Here is a 23717-nt window from a genome sequence, read left to right on the forward strand (position 1 = left end):
ACAAGTTCAAGGCTACCACTACAAATTATAAGGGTACCACTAACAAGACTGATCGATATAATCACACTTAAGCAGTGAAGGGTACCCTTGGTAAGTTAAAGGGCACAGTTAAAAGCATGAAGGGTACTACTGACAAGGGTTAGACCATTGGAACCACGTAGGGTACCACCATAACCATGTAGGGTACCACTGGAACAATGTAGGGTACCATTGGAAAGCAGGCATCTTATCATTGGATGAGGGGTGGGTGGGCTTAGGAGCTGTAATCAGGGACTCGGCAAGAGAGGTGCTACATGCTGCTACACGAAGAAACCGAGGTAGGTGGCCTCCGGAAATAGCTGAGTGGTAAAGCAATTGCCTTCGGTGTTGGACATGCAAAGCGGTATGGTTTCAAGAAGGTGACAGGCTAAAGTCGTATCACCTAATCAAAAGTAATTACCTAAGTCCTCTAACTTATGCAGATAGGGAAGTAGGGTCGAATCCACACGGAAACTAGTCTTTCTACTCCTAATTAATTATTATAATCTAAATTATCAAAGTAACCAATATTTTTGTTACTAAAAACTATACTACGAAGAATATGAGTAAGAGGAATAAATTAGGAAGAAATCAAATAATAATAAAATTAAAGCCTAGGGCATAGGTTCACTAATAAACAATATTCCAGGGTAAAACATAATAATCAATCATCAATACATTAATTAATCAGATCATAAAGGGCTTTCGCTACGTATTACGATCACATAGTTAATTTACCGGTATTAAATCTCATCTCTCGAATCTCGACCTAACCATTTATAAATTAATCTGCCTATTAAACTAAGCCTAAACATCAATTCTCATCCCTCGAATCTCGAATCAATATTACTAAACTCATACAATTAAACCTGGCCAAATCTAATTGCATAGCATTAAAAAAAATCAATAGGAAATTAATCAAGTATTGACAATCAACAACCATAAATTACCCCTTCATATTATTTATTAGATCCCCATAAACCCTAGAAAGAGAACTACTCAGACATGATTAAAGCTAAACACATCAAAGTAATTAAACAAGGCATAAGGAATTGAAAGAATAAAAACACTGGAATTAATAATATAGAAATCGTACCGAATCGGCGGAATTACAAACGGAGTTTAGGAACAAGAGAAAAATAAAAGTTTTGAGAGAGAAAATCTAAGTAGAGAGAGAAAAGTAGTAAGAGAGTGTAAAGAAGTGTCCTAAACTTGCTTAATAAAATTACATTAATACTAAGCAAGGAGTTCTCCGCTAAACAAAACTAAATTGGAGCTTAATCATCCCTCCAGAAGCTCGCGCCCGGTCGGGCGCCACACCGCCCGGCCGGGCTCGCCTTTTTTTTCCCTCAAACCGCTTCTCACGCCCGGTCGGGCGCGTGTCCGGGCCCGGTGCTCTTTTTCTTCATTGCTCGCCCCACCCGGCCGGGCGCGCCTTCGGGCGAGGCCTCTTGGCCCGGGCAACTTACTTGGGCTATATGTTGCGGACTTCGATTGGGCCTCTAATCCTCGGCCCAATCGGATTTCCTCCTTGGGTCTTTGAACTCGGTCCAAATGCCTCGGGATTTCCAATACCGAGCCCTTAATCACCGATTTGCTTCTTCTAACCGATCTTGGGCTTCAATGAGTGGTCGTGCTCCTCCAATGCTCGTAGTCGCTCCTCAAAAATCCGGGAAAATGCTCCAAATGTGCAATTTCCTGCAAAACTCAACCAAAACTACGAAAACACTAGAAAACACCAATTAGTAATAAAAGTGGCTCGAAAGAGCCAAAAACACTACTAATTACGACCAAGGGACGGGGGCAAATCACTATATAAAATGGACATATCAGAAGGTCATAGTGGAATCGGATAGCAAGATTGTGGTAGATCGACTCTCGAAATGTGCTACTTACTTTTCTGATTTAGACTCTTTTTTAGATGATGTTTTCTTTATTTGTAAAGACCTCGAATTTGTCTCGTGGTCTCATGTTAGAAGGGATGGGATTTCGGTTGCTCATCACCTTGCTAGATTAGTGCCCTTTGGTGTAGAACAAGTGTGGGAGAATCACTGTCCTTCGGATGTTTCTGCGTACGTTCTCATGGACAAATTGTTCATGAATTAATACAAATTGTCCATGAATTAATAATATGGCACTAATCGTTGTGTTTCTAAAAAACCAGGGCCTAAAAATTTCAGATTTTTTTTTTTTGCTTGAGTCAGTACACTTAGAGAAGATTATCATTAGAGTTTTTTTTTTTTTGAAACAAATCAATTCATTAATAAAAAGTCATCCGGCATCTACAAATGAAATCTAAATTAACAAATACATAAAATTGAATCAAATTAGGGTTTCCTTCATCAAAGCTACGATCGTTGAAAAGATCTTGCACTGTGGTACATCTCTCGCACACATCGCTAGAATATACAGCCTTTTCGGAGAGACAGTCTAACGATTTGTTGTAGCCGTAAGGATGATTCTCATCTGATTCGCCTGAACACATTTGAAAACTTGACAACCGTTGCGATCCCGAACAAATCTTTACCAAAGAACTGACAATAGGGCAAAAGATATTGCCTTTTTGATAAACCCTAACACACGAACAAACCCTAAACGAACATAAACAAACCACTAAACTAACAAAAACAACTAACGACTCCACCATAGGGAGACACTCCACCACAGGGAGACGGGCGAATATCTACACTACTTGTGTAGATTAATTGAAAACTAAATAGCAAAACTAAATAATATTAAGAAAAAAGGGTCGGAAATAGTCTAATTTCGAAAGTTTTGAAGAAACCCTAAAAGAGAGGAGGAAAGGAGAGGAGAGGAGAGGCGAGAGAATTTTTTCTAATTTGCTATTTTTATCTTTGTTAGTTTACACCATTAGAGTTTATAAAAATGAAAAATAAAAAAAAAATAAATAAAATAAAAATAAAAAAACCCGATTTGCAGGTCTGAAAAACAATACCCATAAAGGCCATAATAAGACAAGTACAAACACCTAATATATTACCCAAATCAAAATGATTAATTTGCAGTTCATATAATCAAAGTTCAACTCAATGCCTCGATCAGAGACTTGTGTAAGTACTAAAAAGAGTTAGCTGCATAGCACAATTGCATTGACTAAATCTGAACTAATGAATTAAAGCAAGAAAATATTAAAATAAAAAACACAAGTATAAACATCCGAAACACTACCCAAATCAAAATTAATTCTCAATTAAGAAAATAGTTTTAAATATGATCTTGGTGGCGAGCCAAAAAATTGAAGATGTCATCGGAGATTCTAGGCAGCAATAGTAGGTTGTCGTCGGAGATTCGAACAATTTAGAGGAAGGTCGAGGACGCCAAACTGGAAGGCGCGACCGGTGACGCCATAGCAATTAGCAAACCATGGAAGACGAAAGCTTCCTTCTGAATTTTGAGATGAAAGAGATATCCAAATTATTGAAAATTCATGATTAAAAGGGAAAAGGATCAACTTTCTACTCGTATATTTTAAAGTTATTATAGGTATTGTATGTTTTCACTTTATACGTGTATTCTCTTTTTTTTTCCTTGTATTTCTGACCATGTGTTACTTTTACCGTGCAGTGGGCCCATCCCGTTTGGTTTTTCCCTCCAAACTGGCCCCGTTATGTTGTTATGTATTTTCACATACATAACGAAACTTCATTACTATTTCCTCTCAAATCACAAAACCCCATACATAATCTTCCTTTTGGGGTATATAGATTCTCCCACTTTTGCCAATGAAACTTTGTGGTTTCAACGGTTGAACCCTAAAGCAACATAAGGAATGTGTCTCAACAACTAGACATTCCAAAATTTGAAAATACTCCTCCTATAGGTACACTAATATACCTTTAAGGTATTTTCCCTTTTAATACTCCATAGCTCTCGGCTTTATAGTTTATTTATTTATATACGAATAATAATATTTCAACAATATAAATAACAGTATAACACTTTATAAATCACAAATTAAAATTTATAACATTTTTAGATTAGTTGAAATACATTAGTCCATCACAATCTCATTATGTATGAGCTTAAAAGGCTAACTTGTCAAACAAGCCTTCCTCAAGTCTACCTTTGAACCACCTAGTTGTTTTTGCCTCCTGATCATCCGCATCCTCTTTCAAAAAATAAGACTTGGTTTCGAACGCAGACCGATCCTTAGGGACGCTCACACCATGGTTACTTAGAGCTGAAAAGAATAGCATAAGATGATGACAATCTTATCAAATATTCTACAATTTGATATTCGTATATATTTACAAGGAGAAAAATTGAGATACAGGAGGGCACATAATCAGTTCACAATCATACCAGTCTTGAAAGCTTGGAAGTCAACTTTCATTTTTTTCAGCTTAAATACCAATGAAAATATTAGAAACTGACATGTAACAAGAGCTGCAAAAATAACACTGGAAATTCCCTTCAAAATAAAAAAAGCACACGCACAAATATATGAAAACTTCAGAAGCAGATTACCAGGTCATAGCGACCAATTAAGAGATTTACCTCCTCCTCATTAGAAAAGCCAAAAGAATTGCTGAAAACCACCGCAAAGGCAAGATGTTCAAATTGAAGGGACTCTTGAACTGCAGCCCAAGAAAGGGAAAGCTATGTTACAACAGGATTAGTGCTTTTTGCCGTTTACAGCCAACAATATAGACAACCCAAGATTAGATACATGATTGCCCACTTCAAAACAGAAAAATGTCCACAAGGCCACACCATAACAGCTCAAAATTACAAGGCATAGGAAACATACCAGCCTTTGACAACGCAATTGCAGTCTCATATATGTGATAAGGAGGTTGATCAGCTTTATCATCAGCATTTCTAGAGGCTGCAATATCCATAAACATACTAGGGAGCTCTGTGGCAAAATGAACCCAAGAGAATTTGTGTTAATTAACCACTAGTAAGAAAATAGACCTTGAAGAAAATAATAAAAAGCATTTGAGTAAGGCCAATTTCAGAAAAAGTACCATATCCTCTCTCGCGAAAAGCCCACATGAAATGATCCCTGTTGATAAAACGAGCCCCTTCAGCCTTACGACGAAGTTCAGCAACTTCAAAAAAGGGATTTAAATCTTCGGATATAGCCAACATGTTGTTCTCTTTCAACAGTAAAAGATCATAAGGAAATAGCACTCTCCCCACATTATTTTTGACCTGGATAAACAAGATGATAATGGTTGGGAATATTTCACGCTTAAAAAAGAGCAAATATTTTATTGTGTAAAAACAGCCCACCCAGCAAACACACCATCGTTTTTCTCCATAGAATAATTTTGAATAAGTGATGTTTAAGAAGGCGGTCAAACTCTTCATGGGGAGACCTCTCCGTGTCTAGCCACTCAATAATAAAACACAGTGAATGAGCATCTAAGTTGTACAAGGCTTCAATATCAATTATCTTTACAGCTTTGGCGATCAAAAACTCTTGACATTTCATTTCACGATCCGTAAACATCTCTATCAGTAAATCTGTATATTGATCAACCTGCTCCAGGAAAGAAGACCACGTCATCAACACATATCATTTCTTTTGATGGCATTTCAATTTAAGCTGTAAGGTAGATTCAAGTTCAACAACTAGTGATGAGTTGACTGAAGCAACCTGTGGATGCTCTTAATGATGCAGATAAGAAGGAAAAGATGCACAAAATTCATTATCGTATGTACTAATTGAGGAAAACTATAAGACATTTAAAAGTTAGGATTATTTGTAATTTCAATCAAACTATCAAAAACATTTTATTAGGATTTAGAATATTATTATATTTACAACTAAGAAACGACTCCCTCAGTCCCTATTTTTTTGCTCCTTGTGGGCTATGCACACAAACGAATATGGAGAAAAAGAAGAGAGAAAAGTGTAAGGGGGTTGGTATGGCCCCACCATGTGTAAAGAAGTAGGGAGAAATTTTTTTGTATAAAGAGATGGAGCAAAGAATTTAGGACAGCCTTTAAAGGGAAATAGGATAAAGAATTAGGGACGGAGGGAATAGCAGTTGACTTGAAATAGATCATTAGATATATTCTTTTTCTTCAAGCAAGTTTCAGGCTATGATATCCACATATATTATGGTATTATATGGAGTGAATTTAATAGTGTAAGATAATAAAGTATTGGTTGGAGAAGTTGTCCTTCCAATTTACAATCATTCTCCCATCCCACTGTAGCTAAGCTAGAATCCCACCAAAGTCTGCCTATAATGGAGAAGATATCTGATTAAATAAATATATACTTTAGCCCTGTTCTCTACCAACAATCCGCCTTTGAAGTGTTTGAACACACTCTCAAAAGAAACAAAGGATGTTGACTTCACATAACCAATCTTCCATTAGCCGCCACCGCTGTCACCACCATAGCTCAACCATCAGCTTGCTAACATCAAATAAATTGTGAAAACAGATGAACAAAGGCAATTTAGTTTGGATGTGATCTAGAGGTGTTACATCAACTGTACAGATGAGTATTCTTAATCCAAATAAATCTAAAATTAATGCAACAAAACAAAGAAAAAGGTATTAAAAATTTAACATATAGGTTCACTTTAATAATTTAAACATAGTAATATGAATAAAAACAACTAATACTTAGCCAGATAAATGTTTTTTTAGACTTTAACAGCCTCCAGAAATCCAGGATAATATAAGGCAATATTTTCAAATCAATCAAAAGTGTTCATACATCTATGTAAATTATGAACAGGCAATATTTTCAAATCAATCAAAAGTGTTCAATACAAAAAATGATCATCAATAAGCAAACACACTTATTAGTATTTAGAATTTTACCGATAATCTTGGACAAAGCTTTACTTTTCTGATTGCTTTCAGAATGTCATCATGAATAGTACTCTGTCATTACAAACAAGCTCAGCAAATTATGAACATAACAAAAAAGCCTGGTAGTCCGTAGTCAGCAGAAAAGCAAGAAAATCCATGCTACCTTCATATTTTCCTCAACACGGTAATACTGGGGCAACAACAAAAAACAAAGTCAATATACAGTCATACACAGGCTAAGGTTCCTATGGAAAATAGGTACACTAAAACCTTCTCTAATTCAAAGAAAGCATTCAGCTTATTGTCTAGCATCAAGTCATATATTACTAAAGCAATTAACCAAATCATTCATACAATCATCTTATGCACCAAGATGCGCAAAATCTTAACTGGTATATGCACATACCGTATAAGGCTTCTGATATGACAAACTGCTATAATGCTGCACATTGAAAGCAAACATCAAAAGGGATGGAATAATCACATAGAAATGGTAAACGACATCAATAATTCAAAGCTTTACCAAAACCATTCTGCTAAGATCACGTTCGGTCAACAAAGAGTATCTTTCCCGGTCAACCTTTTTATAGAAAATGCACTTGCAAAACTCTAAAACTGATTCATTCTGCAAAAAATACATAATCTTGTGGAATAAACTTGCTAATACCAGTTTTTGACCAAAAGGGAAAAAGACAAAATGCACGGTACATTACACAATACACACACACCTTCTCTCCTACAGGTGCAAGTTCTTCCCAAAACTTGTTTTGTTGATCAATAACCATGCGAGAACTACCCATCCGATATAAATCCTCCTGTCAAGTATAGATGTATAAACAATATAATAAGTATACAGTAGAAAGGAACAATGATCAGACGCATGTCATCATTCTGGTTTGAAACATCCCAAATTTTAAAGAATATAAAGCAGAAAGAGGAAAGGAGAAAATCATAGGAACTTTTAAGGATTATAATAAGTACCTTGTCATACAACAGGTAAACAAGAGTGGCAAGTCCTTCAATCAGACTATCATAAAGTAGACCAGGTAATTGCTTGCAACCAACCAGAAAATTTCCGCAACTATCTAAGATTAACTCTTTTAATGCAGCTTCCTCAATTGCTTCCAAATGCTCATCAATAGTGACTTCATTAAGGTCGCTCTGGTTATTTTGCAATCCAATAGGATTGAGTTAGTTCATAAATAGATTTACATAAAAGGTTTTCTTCAGGACAAAATCTTACTAACCAGAGTATATAATCTTATTTATTTAGGAAGCACACAATCTTATTCATTTAGGAAGCCCACCAGGAAGCTTAGTTGTGTCGCACACCTGGCTTATGGTGAGGCTCGAGACCTCCCTTGAGGGGCATCAAGTTGCTTACCATAACCCTTGTTGGTACGCAATCATTTATTTACTAGTGTAAAAACTCTCTAAATATTGATTATTTAGACAGCATCAAAAATATTGGGGAAAAAAAAAAACTTCTTAATTTTACATAGTAATTAACCTATCCAATTTGCTTACTATAACCCTTATGTTGCTTACCATAACCCTTATGTTGGTATACAAGCTTTTCCCTTTAATAGTGTATGATTCTGTGATTGAACCATTTTTATCCAATTTGCTATTTCCAACTATCTTACTAACCAAAAGTATGTAATCATAACAACAGAAATGGAGAATAATTGAAGAATAAGTAGATAGAAAAAGATTACAGCAAGTTTTGGCTTCTTCGCCAAAGGTTCATCGCCTGGACTTCCGTTGTCCGACAACGTCTTCCCAGCTTCATCATCTGAACTTTCGTTTTCCCACATGCTGTCCCATTTTTCATCGTATGAACTTTCGCTGTCCGACATCCTCATCCCAGCTTCATCTCCTCCGTCCGACATCGCCAGAATCAAGTTGGATAAACAAATTTACCAAATTTAGGCGATTTTCGAAATTTGGAACAAATCACTCAATAATTTTGGATTGAAAATTGAAATATTAAAAGCTAAAGCAGAACAATTCAGAAAAAAAAAAAGTTTGGATAATAATCATAAAAATGGAATTTGGAAAGAAATTCAACAACAATAGGTATAATTATTAGCAAAATTAGAAACATACCGACGAGAATTTGACAAGCCAAGAGGGAGAAGGTCAAGAGAATGAAAAAGTTAGGTTTTTTAGGGTTATGGAAATCGAGAAAGAGGGGTGTAGAACTTTAGATGCAGTGAAATAGGGGAGAACTAAAAAAAGAATTAACAAAAGAATAAGCTTTGACTTTGACTTTTACACTATTCACCACTCATCCTTTGACCGTTGTTTGTGAATAATATATAAGGAAAAAATATATTCATGTGAGATCTTTTTGAATTCGTCTCAATAAGTACTATCATAATATGTAATTTTTGTAATTTTTACTTATGGAAAATTAAAGTTATTAATCGTTAAAATTTTGCATTGGCAAACGTGATAAAAGAAACAGGTCAAGTAAAAAAGAACAGAGGAAGTACTTCGTACCGAGTACTTATTCCCAAAAAAAAAGTTAAAACAAAAAAAGGACGGAGTACTACTTTAACTCGTGGGATAAACATAGGGATGGTAGTAGATCTGCACCCGACCCGAGGGTGGTGGGTATCTGAGGGAGAGGAAGATCGTTTCTAGAGTTTTACGGGGCTAGGGGAGGTTTTTTCGGGGGAGGGAGATCGGGGAGTGGCGGCGAGGGGCGGGGGAGGTTCGGCGAAGGGCGGCCAGTGGTGGAGGGGTGCGGCGAGTGGTGGAGGGGGTGCGACGAGTGGTGGAGTGGTTGGGTGGTGGTTGGAAATGGTGGGAAGTGAAGCAATGTGGTGGTGGTGGTGTGGTGGTTGGATTGGTAGCAATGTTTCCCTTTCTTATTCAAAACAAACAACACAGCAAAAGTGGAGGATTTTCATTCCATTCCTTGCCTTTCCCTTTGTTCATTTCATTCTGATTACCCCCGTGCGAACCAAACGGCCCTTAAAACAAAAAAAGGACGGAGCACTATTTTGCTCGTGCGATACACATAGGGATGGTAGTAAATCTGGACCCGACCCGAATCTTTGGATCTAGATCCGTTTCTCACGTATCTGGGTCTTCAAATTTTGGACCCGTCGGATCCGGGTCCTGCTGTAAAAACAGATTTGGATCCAGGTCTGGCCCCTAGACCCAGACCAGATCCGTTTACCCGTTTTTTAATTTTCTAAAAAAAAAAAAACTATAATTATTTTTTTTTTATCAAAAATGTTGGTGATATTAGTACTTCTTAGGGCCTGTTCACATTTACTGAACTAAGCTGAACTGAACTAAACTAAACTGAAATGAATATTTTATGAGAGAGGGAAATTAGGAGCTGAACTGAACTGAACTGAACTGATTGGAGTTGAACTGAACTGAACTGAAATTAAGTAAATATGAACAGGCCCTTTGTAGTGATAAAGATTAGCCCTTTCAAGAGATGAATTTTTGATGCTCATATCGGATACATCATCGTTGTTTTTTCACTAGCTCATTTGTTTATAATGTTTTCGTTGTTAATAATTTTTTTATTTTAAAATATCATATCACTTATATATAAAGTCGGTCTCACAGTCAGGCCACGAGACAGCGACACTTGGCATTCCAATTTTTCGCCATGTGTCGCGCCACACAGGAGATAAATAGGTATTATTGTGACACATATGATTATAAGTAAGTGATTTTTAGATAGATTTTGTAAGATGGAATTGTTGTATAGAGTTTTATTATACATTGAATTCTAATATTTCATATGTACAAAATTGATCATAACTTTTATAAATATGTACTCCCTCCGTTTCTTATTTCTTGCAACAATTACCATATTTGGGTGGTTCACATTTCTTGCAACAATTTTTTTTTCCTCTTTTAGTAAATTTTTAAAGGTAAATTTACATATGTGCCCTTATTATAATATGATTACTATGCTGATTTATACTAATCTAGATACAATTACCCTAGTTAAATCTAATCAGGAATTAATGATTCCCACCAAATAAATCAACCCCCCTCCCCCCCTAAATCTCCCCTCTTTATATTCATCAGATTGATGAACACATCTGTTCATCTTCCCAAATACTCTATTGAATGCGTTCTTCACCTACCTGCAATAACTCCATGGCTATTTGCTCTCCCCCTCCCCTCTCTCCTCTCTCTCCTCTCTATATAACAATGTCTCTTTCTCTCTCCTGTTCCTTCGAAACCCTAACTCATCTTCTCTCTTTCGCCGTTTCCTTCCTCTTCCATTGATTTCCCCTTTCAGCAATTTCAGATCTGTGAAAAATTCCAAAAAAAGAAAATGAGTTCCTCTTCAACCACCGACACTTCACTTTTCTGCTACAAAAATCTCCCCCCCCAGAAAAACCCATTGATGATATTCCTCCATGCACCACTAGATACATATGTGAGAGGGGATCTAGGAAGATCAAACCTCTGCACCGCCTAGGTTGAGGCCATTGTACTTTCGTTGCCGCCGCGGTGCGAAGCTTACTGAGTACATATCCTCAGACAACGAAAGTGAGGTTAACACAGATCTTGCTTCAAAAAAACCCTAAAAATGTTGTTAAGGTGATAGATCTGGAAGGGGAGAGTGAAGGTGAAGGATCTGGAAAGGGGAAAGGTGCTGTGACTGAGTCCCGTAACAAAGGGAAGGGAGGTGCTTCTGGATCTGGTGGTTCTGCTTCCTACTCTAAGGTTGTGGTTGATGGAGCTCAGTCTGTTTCTGAGAAGCAGCAGAAGAAGGGATCCCTCTCAGGGATGAAAAGGGTGAGATCTAGGTTGCTTGTTGATCCGGAGCAGCTTGCTGATGAGGACTACATGGATTTTCTGAGGGATATCCACCCTGAGTGGTTCGCTGGCAACTAATTCTGCAGCGTATAACCTTTCTTCTCCCTTTAATTAAATTTATTGTGTTTTTTTTATTTTAATAAAAATGCTTGTGTTGTGTGGTTTGAGTCCCTCTATCATTGTTATGGTTTGAGTCCCTGTGACAGTGATGCTATGGTTGACATTCTGTATGCTATATTCTTGATTTTATGATACCCTGCTGCTGTTGATGATGTATGCCATATTGATGATTTTGATGATATATTGATGATATTGATCATGTATGCTGGGTTGATGATGTTGATGGTAGTATGCTTTGTGTGCTATCTTGATGATGTTGATGATAGTATGCCCTAAGGCTGTGCTTCATTTAGTTGATGTTGTTGGATCTTAGTTGCTGTTGAAGTATGTAAGGGTGACATGGTCAGGGGAATGTGTAGTTGATAAATGATGGATATTTTGCATTTGGTTTGCTGTGGACTATGTTGCCTTATGGTGTTCTGAGTCCCTACATTGTTCTCAATGACATTGTAATGAGAGAACACTATGGTTGTATGTTGGGTATGCCATGTATTATGAGGGATAATAAGTTGCCTTAGGTTTGGTGTGTGAGTTGGTCCCCCCTTCTGCATGTCTCCATCTGCCTTTTTGTGTAAACCAAATGATGAAGGGACTCATTTGATTCATTATTGCCTGTGATAGAGTTGCTCCATCAATGGTCTTATGGCCTTGGTGTTGAGGTACATCATAGAGCAGCTTTTTGATATATGCATACCCTTACAGATGGTAATAAGTGCTATGAGTATAATACACCAACACTGATCATGCAATAGAGTAAATTAAGATAACAAAGTTCACACTACATTTCAAAATACTGAGGCCCTATATTACATGACTACCTTACATGTCTTCAGTGTCATTCATCAAAATACACATAACCTAAGCATTAAACATTGATCTTGAACAAAAGGTGGTAAAAGGGTAACTATAACTCAAACATTCTTACCAGAATTTTCAAAATACTATGAAGGTTATGTGTGGCAGTCATTGTGCATTGAGAGGGTCCCTTTTTGTGATGTCTTCACTTCAGTCAGTATCAACTTCCATGTATGCTTCTTCCTCTGTTGCATGTGGTGTTGGGATGAACATTGTGTCTAGCAATGTCACAGCTTGTTGAATGAGCTCCTTTGGGATATGTATATGTTTGGGTAAAACACCTAATCTTTCCAGCTTCTTCTTCTTCATATGTGGTGGTGAAAAGTTGTTGTTCCCTTGCTTTTCTAGTATCTTTATCATGAATTCATGACTGATTGAAGTGTTAGCCATATGTACTTGTTGGCCTTAGCTTCAAATGCATTGTAAGCATTGATCACCTCTTTGATTAAGTCATCCAAAGTAGTTGGGAATACTTGATATTGGAGGGATTGTATGACTTTGAAAAGCCCTAGGTCTAGCACATTCAAGTCAGGAGACTGTGCTGGTTGGTATACCATTTCTATGTTGAACCCATTTGCATGGCATGCAGCAACAAATTCCTCATCTTTTGGCACTTGATGAGGTCTTGCATTATCCCACTGTATTTTCACATTTTTAGGGAGTCCCTCTGGCCACTGTTGATGTATTGTTGGGATGATGTAGTCCATAAGTATTTCCCTGATTGCATCTTTGTTTACATTCTGCACAGCCTTTGTCTCCATTGTACCAGCTTCTCTGTTTTTACTCTTTTTCTTTGCCATCTATTTTTTGACAAATGGAATGATACCATACTTTCCATCATACAAAAGAGTCTCATCTCTTGCATACAAGGGTTTCCCAATCATTGCCATGAACATGGCCTTAACCTTAAACCTCTTTGACTGTTGACACCTATAGGGGTCTTCTTCTTTTGGCAGCAGGTAGAATTTTCTTGTTTCTGGGTTCAAATAGAACCATTTTTCATCAATATGAATTGTGTCTTGCATGTCAACAAACTTTGGGTTCCCTTGACTTGGAATGGGGTTAATGTGACTTAACACCCACTTCATTCTTGCCACCTTGTGATTAGATGTTAAAGTTGGATGATTTGTGCTTGTGTGAGTTCTGAGTCTTCCTTTCTTTCTTAATTTGTGAATTGTTGAATGTGAAACATTAAGTGCTCCAGCATAGCTTCTCTCTGTGGTCCTCTTGTACAGAGGCACAGATTGAAGCCACTCATCAGAGTACTCTTTTGGTTTAGGCCCTAAACTGCCTAATTTCTTTTACCTGACATCAATGACATTCCCCTGTGCCATCTGCTTCTTAATGTCAGCATTTAACCTTGACATTGTTGATCTATGAATGTCAAATTTTCTTGCTAGTTGTGATAGAAAACCTCTTGACAGTTCCCCCCCCCCCTTGCATTTTTAGCAGAAGTACATCTACAATTTGCCTTTTCTGTTCCATGGTGAGGTCTCTCCTCTTCTCTCCTCCCTGTGGTTGTTGCTGGTTGTTTACGATTTGGGAATATGCCCATTCTGCAGCATATTCATCATCTGAGTCACTACTTGACTGTGATGATTCACTTGAGTATGGTTGATTTTCTTCACCAAGTAACTGTTCTAATGAAAAGAATTCTTCATAATCCATGGACAGATATTAACCTCTTGTTTTTTTTCCAGGTCTTGGGATGGTGATGAAGTGGAGGATGCAATTTTTTGGACAACCCTAACTAAACCAACTTTTGGATGAAGTCAAAGTGAAGATGCTGCCCCTAATTTAGCACTAATTAGGTTAGGTAATGTAGGATTTGGGTAATTATGGTAGGATTAGTTGTAGGTTAGTGCTAACTTTTGAAAATTCAAGCTGAAATGTATTCATTAGGAGGGAGTAGAACTTGTTGATTTATTGATGAAACAAAAATTTGTGGCTGTGTTTTGAACATTTTATAACCCCATTTGCTTGTGAAAAGTAAGTGGAGAGAAGAATTTGATGCATATTTGGCAAAATTTGAATTTTGGTGAAAATTTGGGAGGGAAAAGTACACCCTCCCAAAAATCAGCCCATGTGAATGGTTTAAAAAACAAGTGGTCCCTTTAAATTCCCTCCTTTTTTAAAGTTAATCACATGGGATTAAAACTTGCTTTACTCCCTTAAAATTTTTGACTTGGGAATTGCGCTCACCCCCTAATTTGTTGCAAGAAATAAGAAACGGAGGGAGTATAAATAAATTCTATTTCCATCATCAAATTCGTTTTAAAAAGTTCATAAATATAAGGTCCATTTATAGTATAATTAATTAATTACAAATTTTTATACGTAGCTAGCCAATAAAGCCGTGTCACTAACTATTAACGGAGTTAGGGCCTGTTCTCATTGACTGAACTCAGCTGAACTGAACTGAGTTGAGCTGAACAGAACTGAACTAAACTAAACTGAGCTGAGCTGAACTGAACTGAAATTAATATTTTATAAGAGAAGGAAATTAGGAGCTGAACTGAACTGAAATGAACTGAACTGAATTGAACTAAATTGAATTGAACTGAACTAAACTGAATTTCAACGTATGAGAACAGGCTCTTACTTCGTTAGTGCTATAGGGGTTACTTGGTCAGTGTTATAGTGGTTACTCAAATAGCAATAATATAGATGGTTACTTAGTCAGTGTTAGAGGTTACTCAGTTAGTATTATGGGGGTTACTCGGTCAGTTTCGTACGGGTTACTTTGTCCGACCAGATTGTGTGGCTATCCGCATAAAAAATGCATTTGTACTTAATTTATTTTAAAAAAATATTAGAGAATTAGTAAAATTAATTTTATTTTGGTAAAATGCTGATTTAGTAATAATTTAAGTTCAATAAAAATAATTTCAAGTCAATAATAACATAGAAATCTATTTACAAACAAAACTACAAATAGTACACTATTATATAAATAAGCGATATGATATTGTATGTACCTAAACATTTACATAAAAAAAAAAAAAAAGAATGATATAATCATATATTTAACATTCAAGCTAACTTTAGGACAATCCGGTCATCATCTGAGCACAAAGCTATATCATATCATATTAGTAATAAATAAAGTCGGTCTCGCAGCCAAGTTACAAGACTGTGACACTTGAGATTCTAGTAAGTGTATAAGGTGGTTACTTTGTCTTTTTATATTACTAGGGGATCCAACGCGCGCTATGCGCGCGATATGGCTAGTTTTTCTAGAACGGTTTTTGTGGTTGGTGTTATATTTTAGAACCGTTTACATGATCATATTGTTCTTGTTTATTCACAAACCATAAATGATAAATAAGAAGTTCCACATGCATTTGAGCATGAATACTAATGTCGTTGAGTGTTTGTACCTGCATATTGTAAACAATCTTAAAATAGTGTACGGTACGATCATAAAAATGACTATTCTTTAACTATTTGAGTATGAGCCAAAACACCAGCAAAACAACTTTGTAAGGGTGAGAAATAACCTACCTAAAAATGAAGTATCCATGGAAATAATATCTAATACTTGAAGCCACTAACACAAATTGAATACAATACTAAAATTGTTGATAACACTTTATACATACGAAGTATAAGAGTTTAGAGTTCTTCTCTAGAAACCGCTCTTAACCATCTTCTTGAGATCATCTCCTTGCTTGCAATCTTAACATCTCTAAAGAAACAACGTTTCCATGCCAAACTATTGACTTGAGTCCACGGTGGAGGTTAAGAAAGGGATAGAGGTTCGTATATTCCACAATAAAAATATAAATATTGTACATGAAAAGGAGATGTTCTTTTCATGATACTTGTTATAATCATGGACCCATTATTTGCAATTCTTAGACAAACTAAATCCTGTCAACATAAATATCATGTCCTCTTGGTGTATATCAGAGATTGATTTTCAATAATGTATGGCAACTATATATCACCATTAACAAAAGACATGATTTAATGTATGAGATTTAATTAAAAGCATGAATAATGGAGCTCAATCATGCCTAAATGTCCTGAAACATGAGAATAATTTGATGCAATAAACCTAAAGAGGCCATTCTTTAGTAACATACTCTTTAACTAACAACTGATAATTATCCTAATTTAATTCAAAATTTGATCAAAATTTAGCCACACACTTTATAACTTGGGTATGAATTCTAGCTGTATACATAATATGTAAATATATAGCATTATAGTAAATTCAAGCAGTTGCAAACTTGCAATGGATACATGTGACAGATTCCATTTTTAACATTGGAGCGAATTTCGTTGCTAACTTAATCCCACTATCAAACTACCAATTAAGTAATAATAAAAAACCAAATTTTTGTTCACCCTCTCATCTATACAATATAGAAATACAACAATACCAAATAATCCAATCATAAAGTACTATATAATTCAATCTTACAGTTTATTTTGTAATTAGTTTATGAACCTACCTTATTATGGCATTATGCACCTGTTATCAATTACATTACAACAATAACAAAGCCTTAGTCATTCTGAATCTATTATCAATCACACTCAAATACAGTAATTCCAACAAAAAAAAAAGAAAAAAAAGACACTCCCTCTTCCTATAATGGAATTCTAAACATGATCAATCAATGTCGAATTCGATAAACAATTAATTGAAGACGAATTCCAAGCTCAAAATATATTCCTCAAAACATTTAATCCTTATCTATCAGACAAAATCATAAACGAATTCCTCAAATCATGAAATCAAAATCAATTTATCAACACATTCGATTCATCATTTCAAAGTATTCTTCTCAAATTACAATCATATACCATAAAAATGACCAAAAATTACAAATAATTAGTTCAATTATGCCAAAGAAATAAATCACAAATTTTCAACCTAGGAGAAAGAGAAATAAATTACCAGCACAAGTCATATAAGCAATGGAAGCATAAGTTCCATGTTTAATCAAGCACGGTGGAACCTCGAAAGAAGATGTGCCATCAAGCTAAGGAGTTAGACATTAGAGGAAAAGCAAATGAAAAATCGTGATTGAAACTTTAGAGAAGATTTACCAGTCAGGGCCTCAAAGCAATATAAAGGAGAGATAAGGAAAAGGTATCAAAAGTTTAAAACTTTAAATGAGGGTAAAAATGTAAATAAACTTTTTTAGGGGTATAAATGGAATCACACTATTTATAAGAGTTTGTTTCCACTAAGTTTAAAACTTTAAATAAGGGTAAAAATGTAAATAAATTTTTTTAGGGGTATAAAAGGAATCACACTATTTATAAGAGTTTGTTTCCACTTTTTATAAAGTAGGGAATTGTACTCCGTATAACTTTAAATTTGGTTGAAATTAATAACCCCCGATGGAAGTTTGAAATGTATTTTTTAACTCAAACATTTTATAGCAAAAAATTAGGCAAAATATATTGGACCCGTATCCAGACCTAGATCCGTTGGACCCGTTGGATCTGGATCCGGGTCTCCATTTTCCAAACCCGACGAATTCGGGTCGGATCTGGATCCTTGATACAAAAATAGATCTAGATCCGGTCCATTAGAACCCGGTCCAGATCCGACCCGTTGCGATCCCTATACATGAGTCAACATCAATAATCAATCAATAACCAATAGCCAATAACCAATAATCAATAACCAATCAATCAATCAATAACTAAATACTAAAAGACACACCAGCAATGACACGTGTCATCTCATGGTGTGTCCTGTTAAAAAATTAAATCAATTATAGTATGATATCTTATACAATAATAATTTCTTACATATATATATGTTAATAACAAAATAACATATGTGAATAACAAAATAACATACTTATTGATTAGAATTCACATCAAAGTGGTGTGTATATTTATTTTTACTAGCTTAAGACCCGTGCCTTGCGCGGTAAGTCTAATTTTTGTTTGAATATCCAACAAATAAAATTTGATAAAACATACACATCAAGTATAGAAATTATAATGTCATTATATATATATATATATATATATATATATATATATATATATATATACACACACACACACACACACACTAGGTTAAATCCCGTGCCATGCACGGTGATCTATAGTTATAGATTATTGATTGAAAATTAATATAATTATAAATGATTCGTCGAGGGATAATAAAAGTATGTGATAGGTTAATTTTTATATTTGTATTTTTTAATTGTCGCTTCCAATGCACAAATAAATAAAGGTAGACAAAAAAAATCGAGCAATCTTTTTTCTTGTTGTAAAACAAGTAAAAAAAATATTTAAAGTATATAATTTTTGGTTTATAGTTGACTAACCCTTTTTTAGAAAGATTTGTGAAATATTTTTATTTTAATATACTAATAATTACCACATTAATATGGAATATGTATAAAAATATATATATTTTGAATGATTTGCTTACTTAATTAATAAGTAGATTTTTTTAATTAAAAAAAAAAACTAAGGACACACCAGGAGATAACACGTGTCATTGCTAGTATGTCTTTTAGTATATAGTATTGATATAGTTGACTAACCTTTTTTTAGAAAGATTTGTGAAATATTTTTATTTTAATATACTAATAATTACCACATTAATATGGAATATGTATAAAAATATATATATATATATATTTTGAATGATTTGCTTACTTAATTAATAAGTAGATTTTTTTAATAAAAAAAATAACTAAGGACACACCAGGAGATGACACGTGTATATATATATATATATATATATATATATATATATATATATAGGCAAGCAAAAAAAAAAAAAATGGATTTTTTGGGCTGCCTAAACCCTAGAATTTTTTGGGCGGGGCTTGGTTTGATCAGGTCTAGTGGTCATATTAGTAAATACTTATTTATTAATGAATTTTTTATAAACATAAAAAATTAATCAAACAATAGACTAAAATTAATTGATATTTTACCTTTTCCTAGAATTATATGATATAATTGTCGAACACAATATTAATATTACAGCTAGTTATACTATACTCTATAAGTCCTTAATTTATAATAATATATACTTAGTAGTTTAATTTCAGAAACAAAACTATAATTAATTTGAATATATAGTCATATTGAAATTGAAAAAAAAAGGTGTTTTTAAAAGTAATTCCTTTAACATCTATTATATGAATCAATTTATTACCCCTCAAAAAAAAAAAAAAAAAAAAATCAATTTATTATTACTTTTTTTTGACAAAATATAATAATACTCCATTTGAAAGACAATTAAAAAGGATTTGGAATAATTATTTAGGTAAATGTGTATAGACTAATTATGAACACAAAAAAATAAAAGAATATATTGTCATAAAGACAATGCAAAATATTTGGAATGGTATTATTATAGAATCAAAATCAAATATTAACAAAAAAAAAAAAAGTTGTCATAAAGATAACATAAAATATTTGGAATTATATTATTATAAAATAAAAAATAAAATAAAGTTTAAAAAGAGAAGGGAGTTTTGGAGGAAAAAAATAGCATCAGGATGTGACACGTGTCACTTTCGGTGTCTGTTTTAGTATTAAGTTATTGATTGATTGATTAATTATTTTTTATTTTTGTAAAATAACCAATTATAATCAAAATTTGATATAAACTAGTATACTAAAAAGAACTAGTGAATAGCCCCGGGCGTTGACTCGAGTTGCTACTATTGCAGACATGTAATCGAAATTTTTTTTTACAGATTTTTTAAAATTTAAACTGTCATTGTCAAATTAAAATGAGAAAAATCATGTCTCTCAACTAGAGTTACACTGAACCATCTCAAAAGGGTACGTGATCTTTTTGCGTGGTAATGGTAAGGTTAATGTTGTAATTTTAGGTTAACCTTTAGCGCATAACTCCTATTGGTTTAACGAACATATAGGATGAAAAATGTACTATTACAAGTATAATAGGTGACAGGTGGTAAGTATTTTGAGGAAAAATATTCAAACTATAGGATGGTAAAAAGTACCACTACATAAATAATAGTACACAAAAAGTACTATTCAAATAACTTATATTTTAATAGTACATTATACATGCATAATGGTACATTAATGATACATTATAATGTATCACGATAGAGTTAGCTATTTCCAAAAGCTTGCCATATTTACATTTTTGCCCTCTATGCACTGAGGTGCTCTTGTAGTTTTGTCTTAGATTCCTTTATATCAAAATCATCCTCATCTTGGACATCTAATTGTTGGACCAAGATGGAATACAAACTAGGTTCTACCTCCATACCCTCCCAAAAAACCAAGCTAGAACACTAAAGAGAAAAACTAGGAAAAAAAAACAAGGCTTCCACTTCAAAGACACAAAACAAAGCAAGACCAAAAGGAACAATGGAACAAGAACCAACCTAACCTTGGCACCTTGCCGATCGATCGAGTAGCTAAGTGCAGAGCACCTTAGCTTAAACGCTTTATTAAGGGGGGCAAGCTGATACCCACCAATCTACGTGTCGGGATCGTAATCGGCCTTTAGGCTATGCTCCCCGGCGACCAGCGAAAGAGGCAAGGTGGCCGCTGGCGAGCTGCTTTGCTAGTGGGTGGTGGAACTTTCGAGAGAAGTAGGACATTCACTCTCTAGACTTTCTCTCTCTAGACTTTTTTGTTTTCTCAGAAACCTTTTCAACACTATATTTAAATTATTTAGTAGAGCCATTTATAATTAAAGTATTTAAACATCACACCAAAAGAAGTGGCAGCAATGAAATCTACAGAAACAAAGGTAATATAATAGATTAAATTCAAAGTCCTAAACATTGATTCAAACCTAGTGAGGATACTTGTCAAAAGTATGGCAGAGATATTATTTCGTGGTAAACGTAATAAAAAAAAGGCAATGGTTGCAACTCTTGATGTCCTCAACTAGTATGGTAAAGGAACATTGATAGACCACTGGATGAGATGATATTGAATGCTCTAGATTAAGTATGCTTCAGATTTGCTGAAAACCCTGAGTGGAACGTCATATACATCATCTGCCAATACAATTCAGAGGCTTGAGACAATGTTTCCTACGTTTGAAAGTAGGCACCCAAGTAGGAGGGAGTAGCAGTGATGCAGGGCTGCTCTGCTCTATTCCCACCTGACTGAATTGAGCACCCAAGTAGGCACCTTGTTCCTTGATACAAAAATTCATGGATTAGAAAATGGTTTGCAAGCAGGTCCCTTGCAATTGTCCCAAAACGAGTGTCCCCAGGCAAAACCACTGTCACTTTCTCAAAGATCTCCGCAGCCAAAAGTCTGAATAGTTTCTTGCATTCTTCAGTGAAAGCTGTAAAGTGCATTGATCTAGATCTATTCGACACATCAAACTTGAATGTTATGCTGCATATAAGAACAGTAGGTACATATAAGTATAGACAGATTCACTTGCATTAACAATACCTACGGCACCCCTCATGCAAGCAATACTTGCAAGTATGGCAGTTTACCACATTTGTTGCAACCAGGAAACACAACAAAGTCAACATCATGGACTGATCAGGTTCAGGTATAATGACTTACAACCAATGCTTCCCTACTAGGAGTGTGTGTGCGTGTATGTGCGCGCGCGTATGTTGTGTGTGTATAAAGTTGGTATCAGAAGACAGATGCATGTTAAGTATATATATATAATGACAAATTTGTTTCCACACCACAAGGGTTAATGTAAATGAATATGAAACAGAGCATAGAGAACCTTTCTCTGTTTGATGCTTCCAATTTTCTAATGACTTTCTGAGGATGAATTCTAAATTTCCCAAATTCATGCCATTTGGTCGCTTAACATGAGCATATTTGCTGCAACCCTACAGGCACACCAATGGTTTTTTTAAACTTAAGGAGACAATTCGGGGATTGCAAGCATATAACAAATTAGACAGAGTCGTTCATCCTTAAAAGTTGTTGAAACTGCTAGTTGGCAGAGAAAATCCTGTTTGGAAAACATAGAGAAGCACAAAGGCTCAGAATTTTTGTTTGTTTAACAAACTTAGGTTGGTGTAACATAACACCTTTGTAAGCCGATGGTTTCAAGGTGAGGAAATTTTAGGTTATTAGTTTCAGCGAAATCATCCCAAGCAGATATTGTCATCGACTGCTCTGTACTTCACAGTAAGAGAGCCTAAAGTAGGACAAATGACTATCAGTGGAAGAATTAAACTGAGCAGCAGACAGATGGCTAACCTGTGGGTTGTGATCACAATTAATTTTGCGCACTGGATGATCAACTCCGTGCACTGTTGTCAAATTCTAAGCTCACTAACAAAAAAGATAACTCCCAATACATCTGCAAATAGGTTAAAGACATGTGTAAATGGCTGTCAAAGATAACTATTTGCAAAAGATTTATAAGGAAATACCATAGCAATCAGTTTGGTTGTATGTGTGTGGGACAGCTGCAATTGAAACATACTTGGGTAGGACAGGTGCCTTATCAGTACTTAGCGTCTGTATTATGGCTTGGCCTCCAAAACTCATCTAGCAGTCATCAGGCCTGGCTGCGTACCGACCAACAAGTCAACCACTGGTCTAAGTGATGCATTGGCAATTTCATAGTCCTTGACCTTTTGCCAGAAATCTTTGTACTCCTCAATCTGGTTCTCAAACATTGTTATGGCAGAGTGTTTTTCTGTGCATTTATGGCATGCAGACAGAAGCATTAGTTGCAATGCCTTTTGCTATCAATTATACAAGAATCATGTCCACCTGGCTCATGTGATTGTTTTGACTACAAACTAATGTACCTAAGCTAGTTTGGGTTCATTCTTTGTGTATTCAGAATGAATCCAGTAAGGTAGTTCTTTCGTTAGCATGCATTTCATGTCTGTAAAGCTAATGGGGAAAAAAACAAGGAGCAAAGTGGGGGTGGATAAAAGCCAGGAATTTGTATTCAACCGGAACAAACAAAAAGTTAACGATGTACAAATAAGCAGCTTATAGAAAATCGTATACATATGTAGACCAATAAATGAATCCATTATTTTCAACTTATTTTTCCATACCATATAATAATATATATCGATGACTCTACAGAGTACAATACTACATAATAGCCTTAATCAAAGCTAAATAACTAGAAGACATCAACTTCCTATAGACAATCAAACATCAAAGTGATCAAAGTC

The 23717-nt window shown here is 35.0% G+C and overlaps 1 protein-coding gene and 1 long non-coding RNA gene across 4 annotated transcripts; both read right to left on the reverse strand.

Annotated features, from left to right (window-relative positions):
- Positions 1 to 3939: 3939 nt before the first annotated feature.
- Positions 3940 to 9024, reverse strand: LOC145636105 (uncharacterized). Of its 3 annotated transcripts, XM_081687558.1 has the most exons (14): positions 8929 to 9024; positions 8538 to 8689; positions 7801 to 7980; positions 7548 to 7634; positions 7343 to 7444; positions 7226 to 7261; positions 6983 to 7009; positions 6829 to 6891; positions 5291 to 5527; positions 5010 to 5196; positions 4790 to 4897; positions 4537 to 4616; positions 4342 to 4381; positions 3940 to 4219 (listed from the first exon to the last, which is right to left on the reverse strand). In XM_081687558.1, the coding sequence occupies exons 2-14, from the start codon at positions 8682 to 8684 to the stop codon at positions 4062 to 4064; spliced, it is 1452 nt and encodes a 483-aa protein (XP_081543684.1). In that variant the 5' UTR covers positions 8685 to 8689; positions 8929 to 9024; the 3' UTR covers positions 3940 to 4061. The 3 variants fall into 3 exon arrangements, with proteins under 3 accessions (XP_081543684.1, XP_081543682.1, XP_081543685.1); XM_081687556.1 differs by lacking the exon at positions 8929 to 9024 and having other exon boundaries at positions 8538 to 8819; XM_081687559.1 differs by lacking the exons at positions 4342 to 4381; positions 8929 to 9024 and having other exon boundaries at positions 4105 to 4219; positions 8538 to 8816.
- A 12290-nt stretch (positions 9025 to 21314) lies between these two features.
- LOC145636107 (uncharacterized) lies at positions 21315 to 23220 on the reverse strand. Its single transcript, XR_014114025.1, has 3 exons — positions 22953 to 23220; positions 22777 to 22879; positions 21315 to 21936 (listed from the first exon to the last, which is right to left on the reverse strand). It is a non-coding gene; the product is annotated as an uncharacterized LOC145636107 (long non-coding RNA).
- Between the last annotated feature and the right edge of the window lie 497 nt (positions 23221 to 23717).

The sequence above is a fragment of the Chenopodium album genome, chromosome 6 (assembly GCF_948465745.1).
Source record: "Chenopodium album chromosome 6, dcCheAlbu1.1, whole genome shotgun sequence".
Lineage (NCBI taxonomy): Eukaryota > Viridiplantae > Streptophyta > Magnoliopsida > Caryophyllales > Amaranthaceae > Chenopodium > Chenopodium album.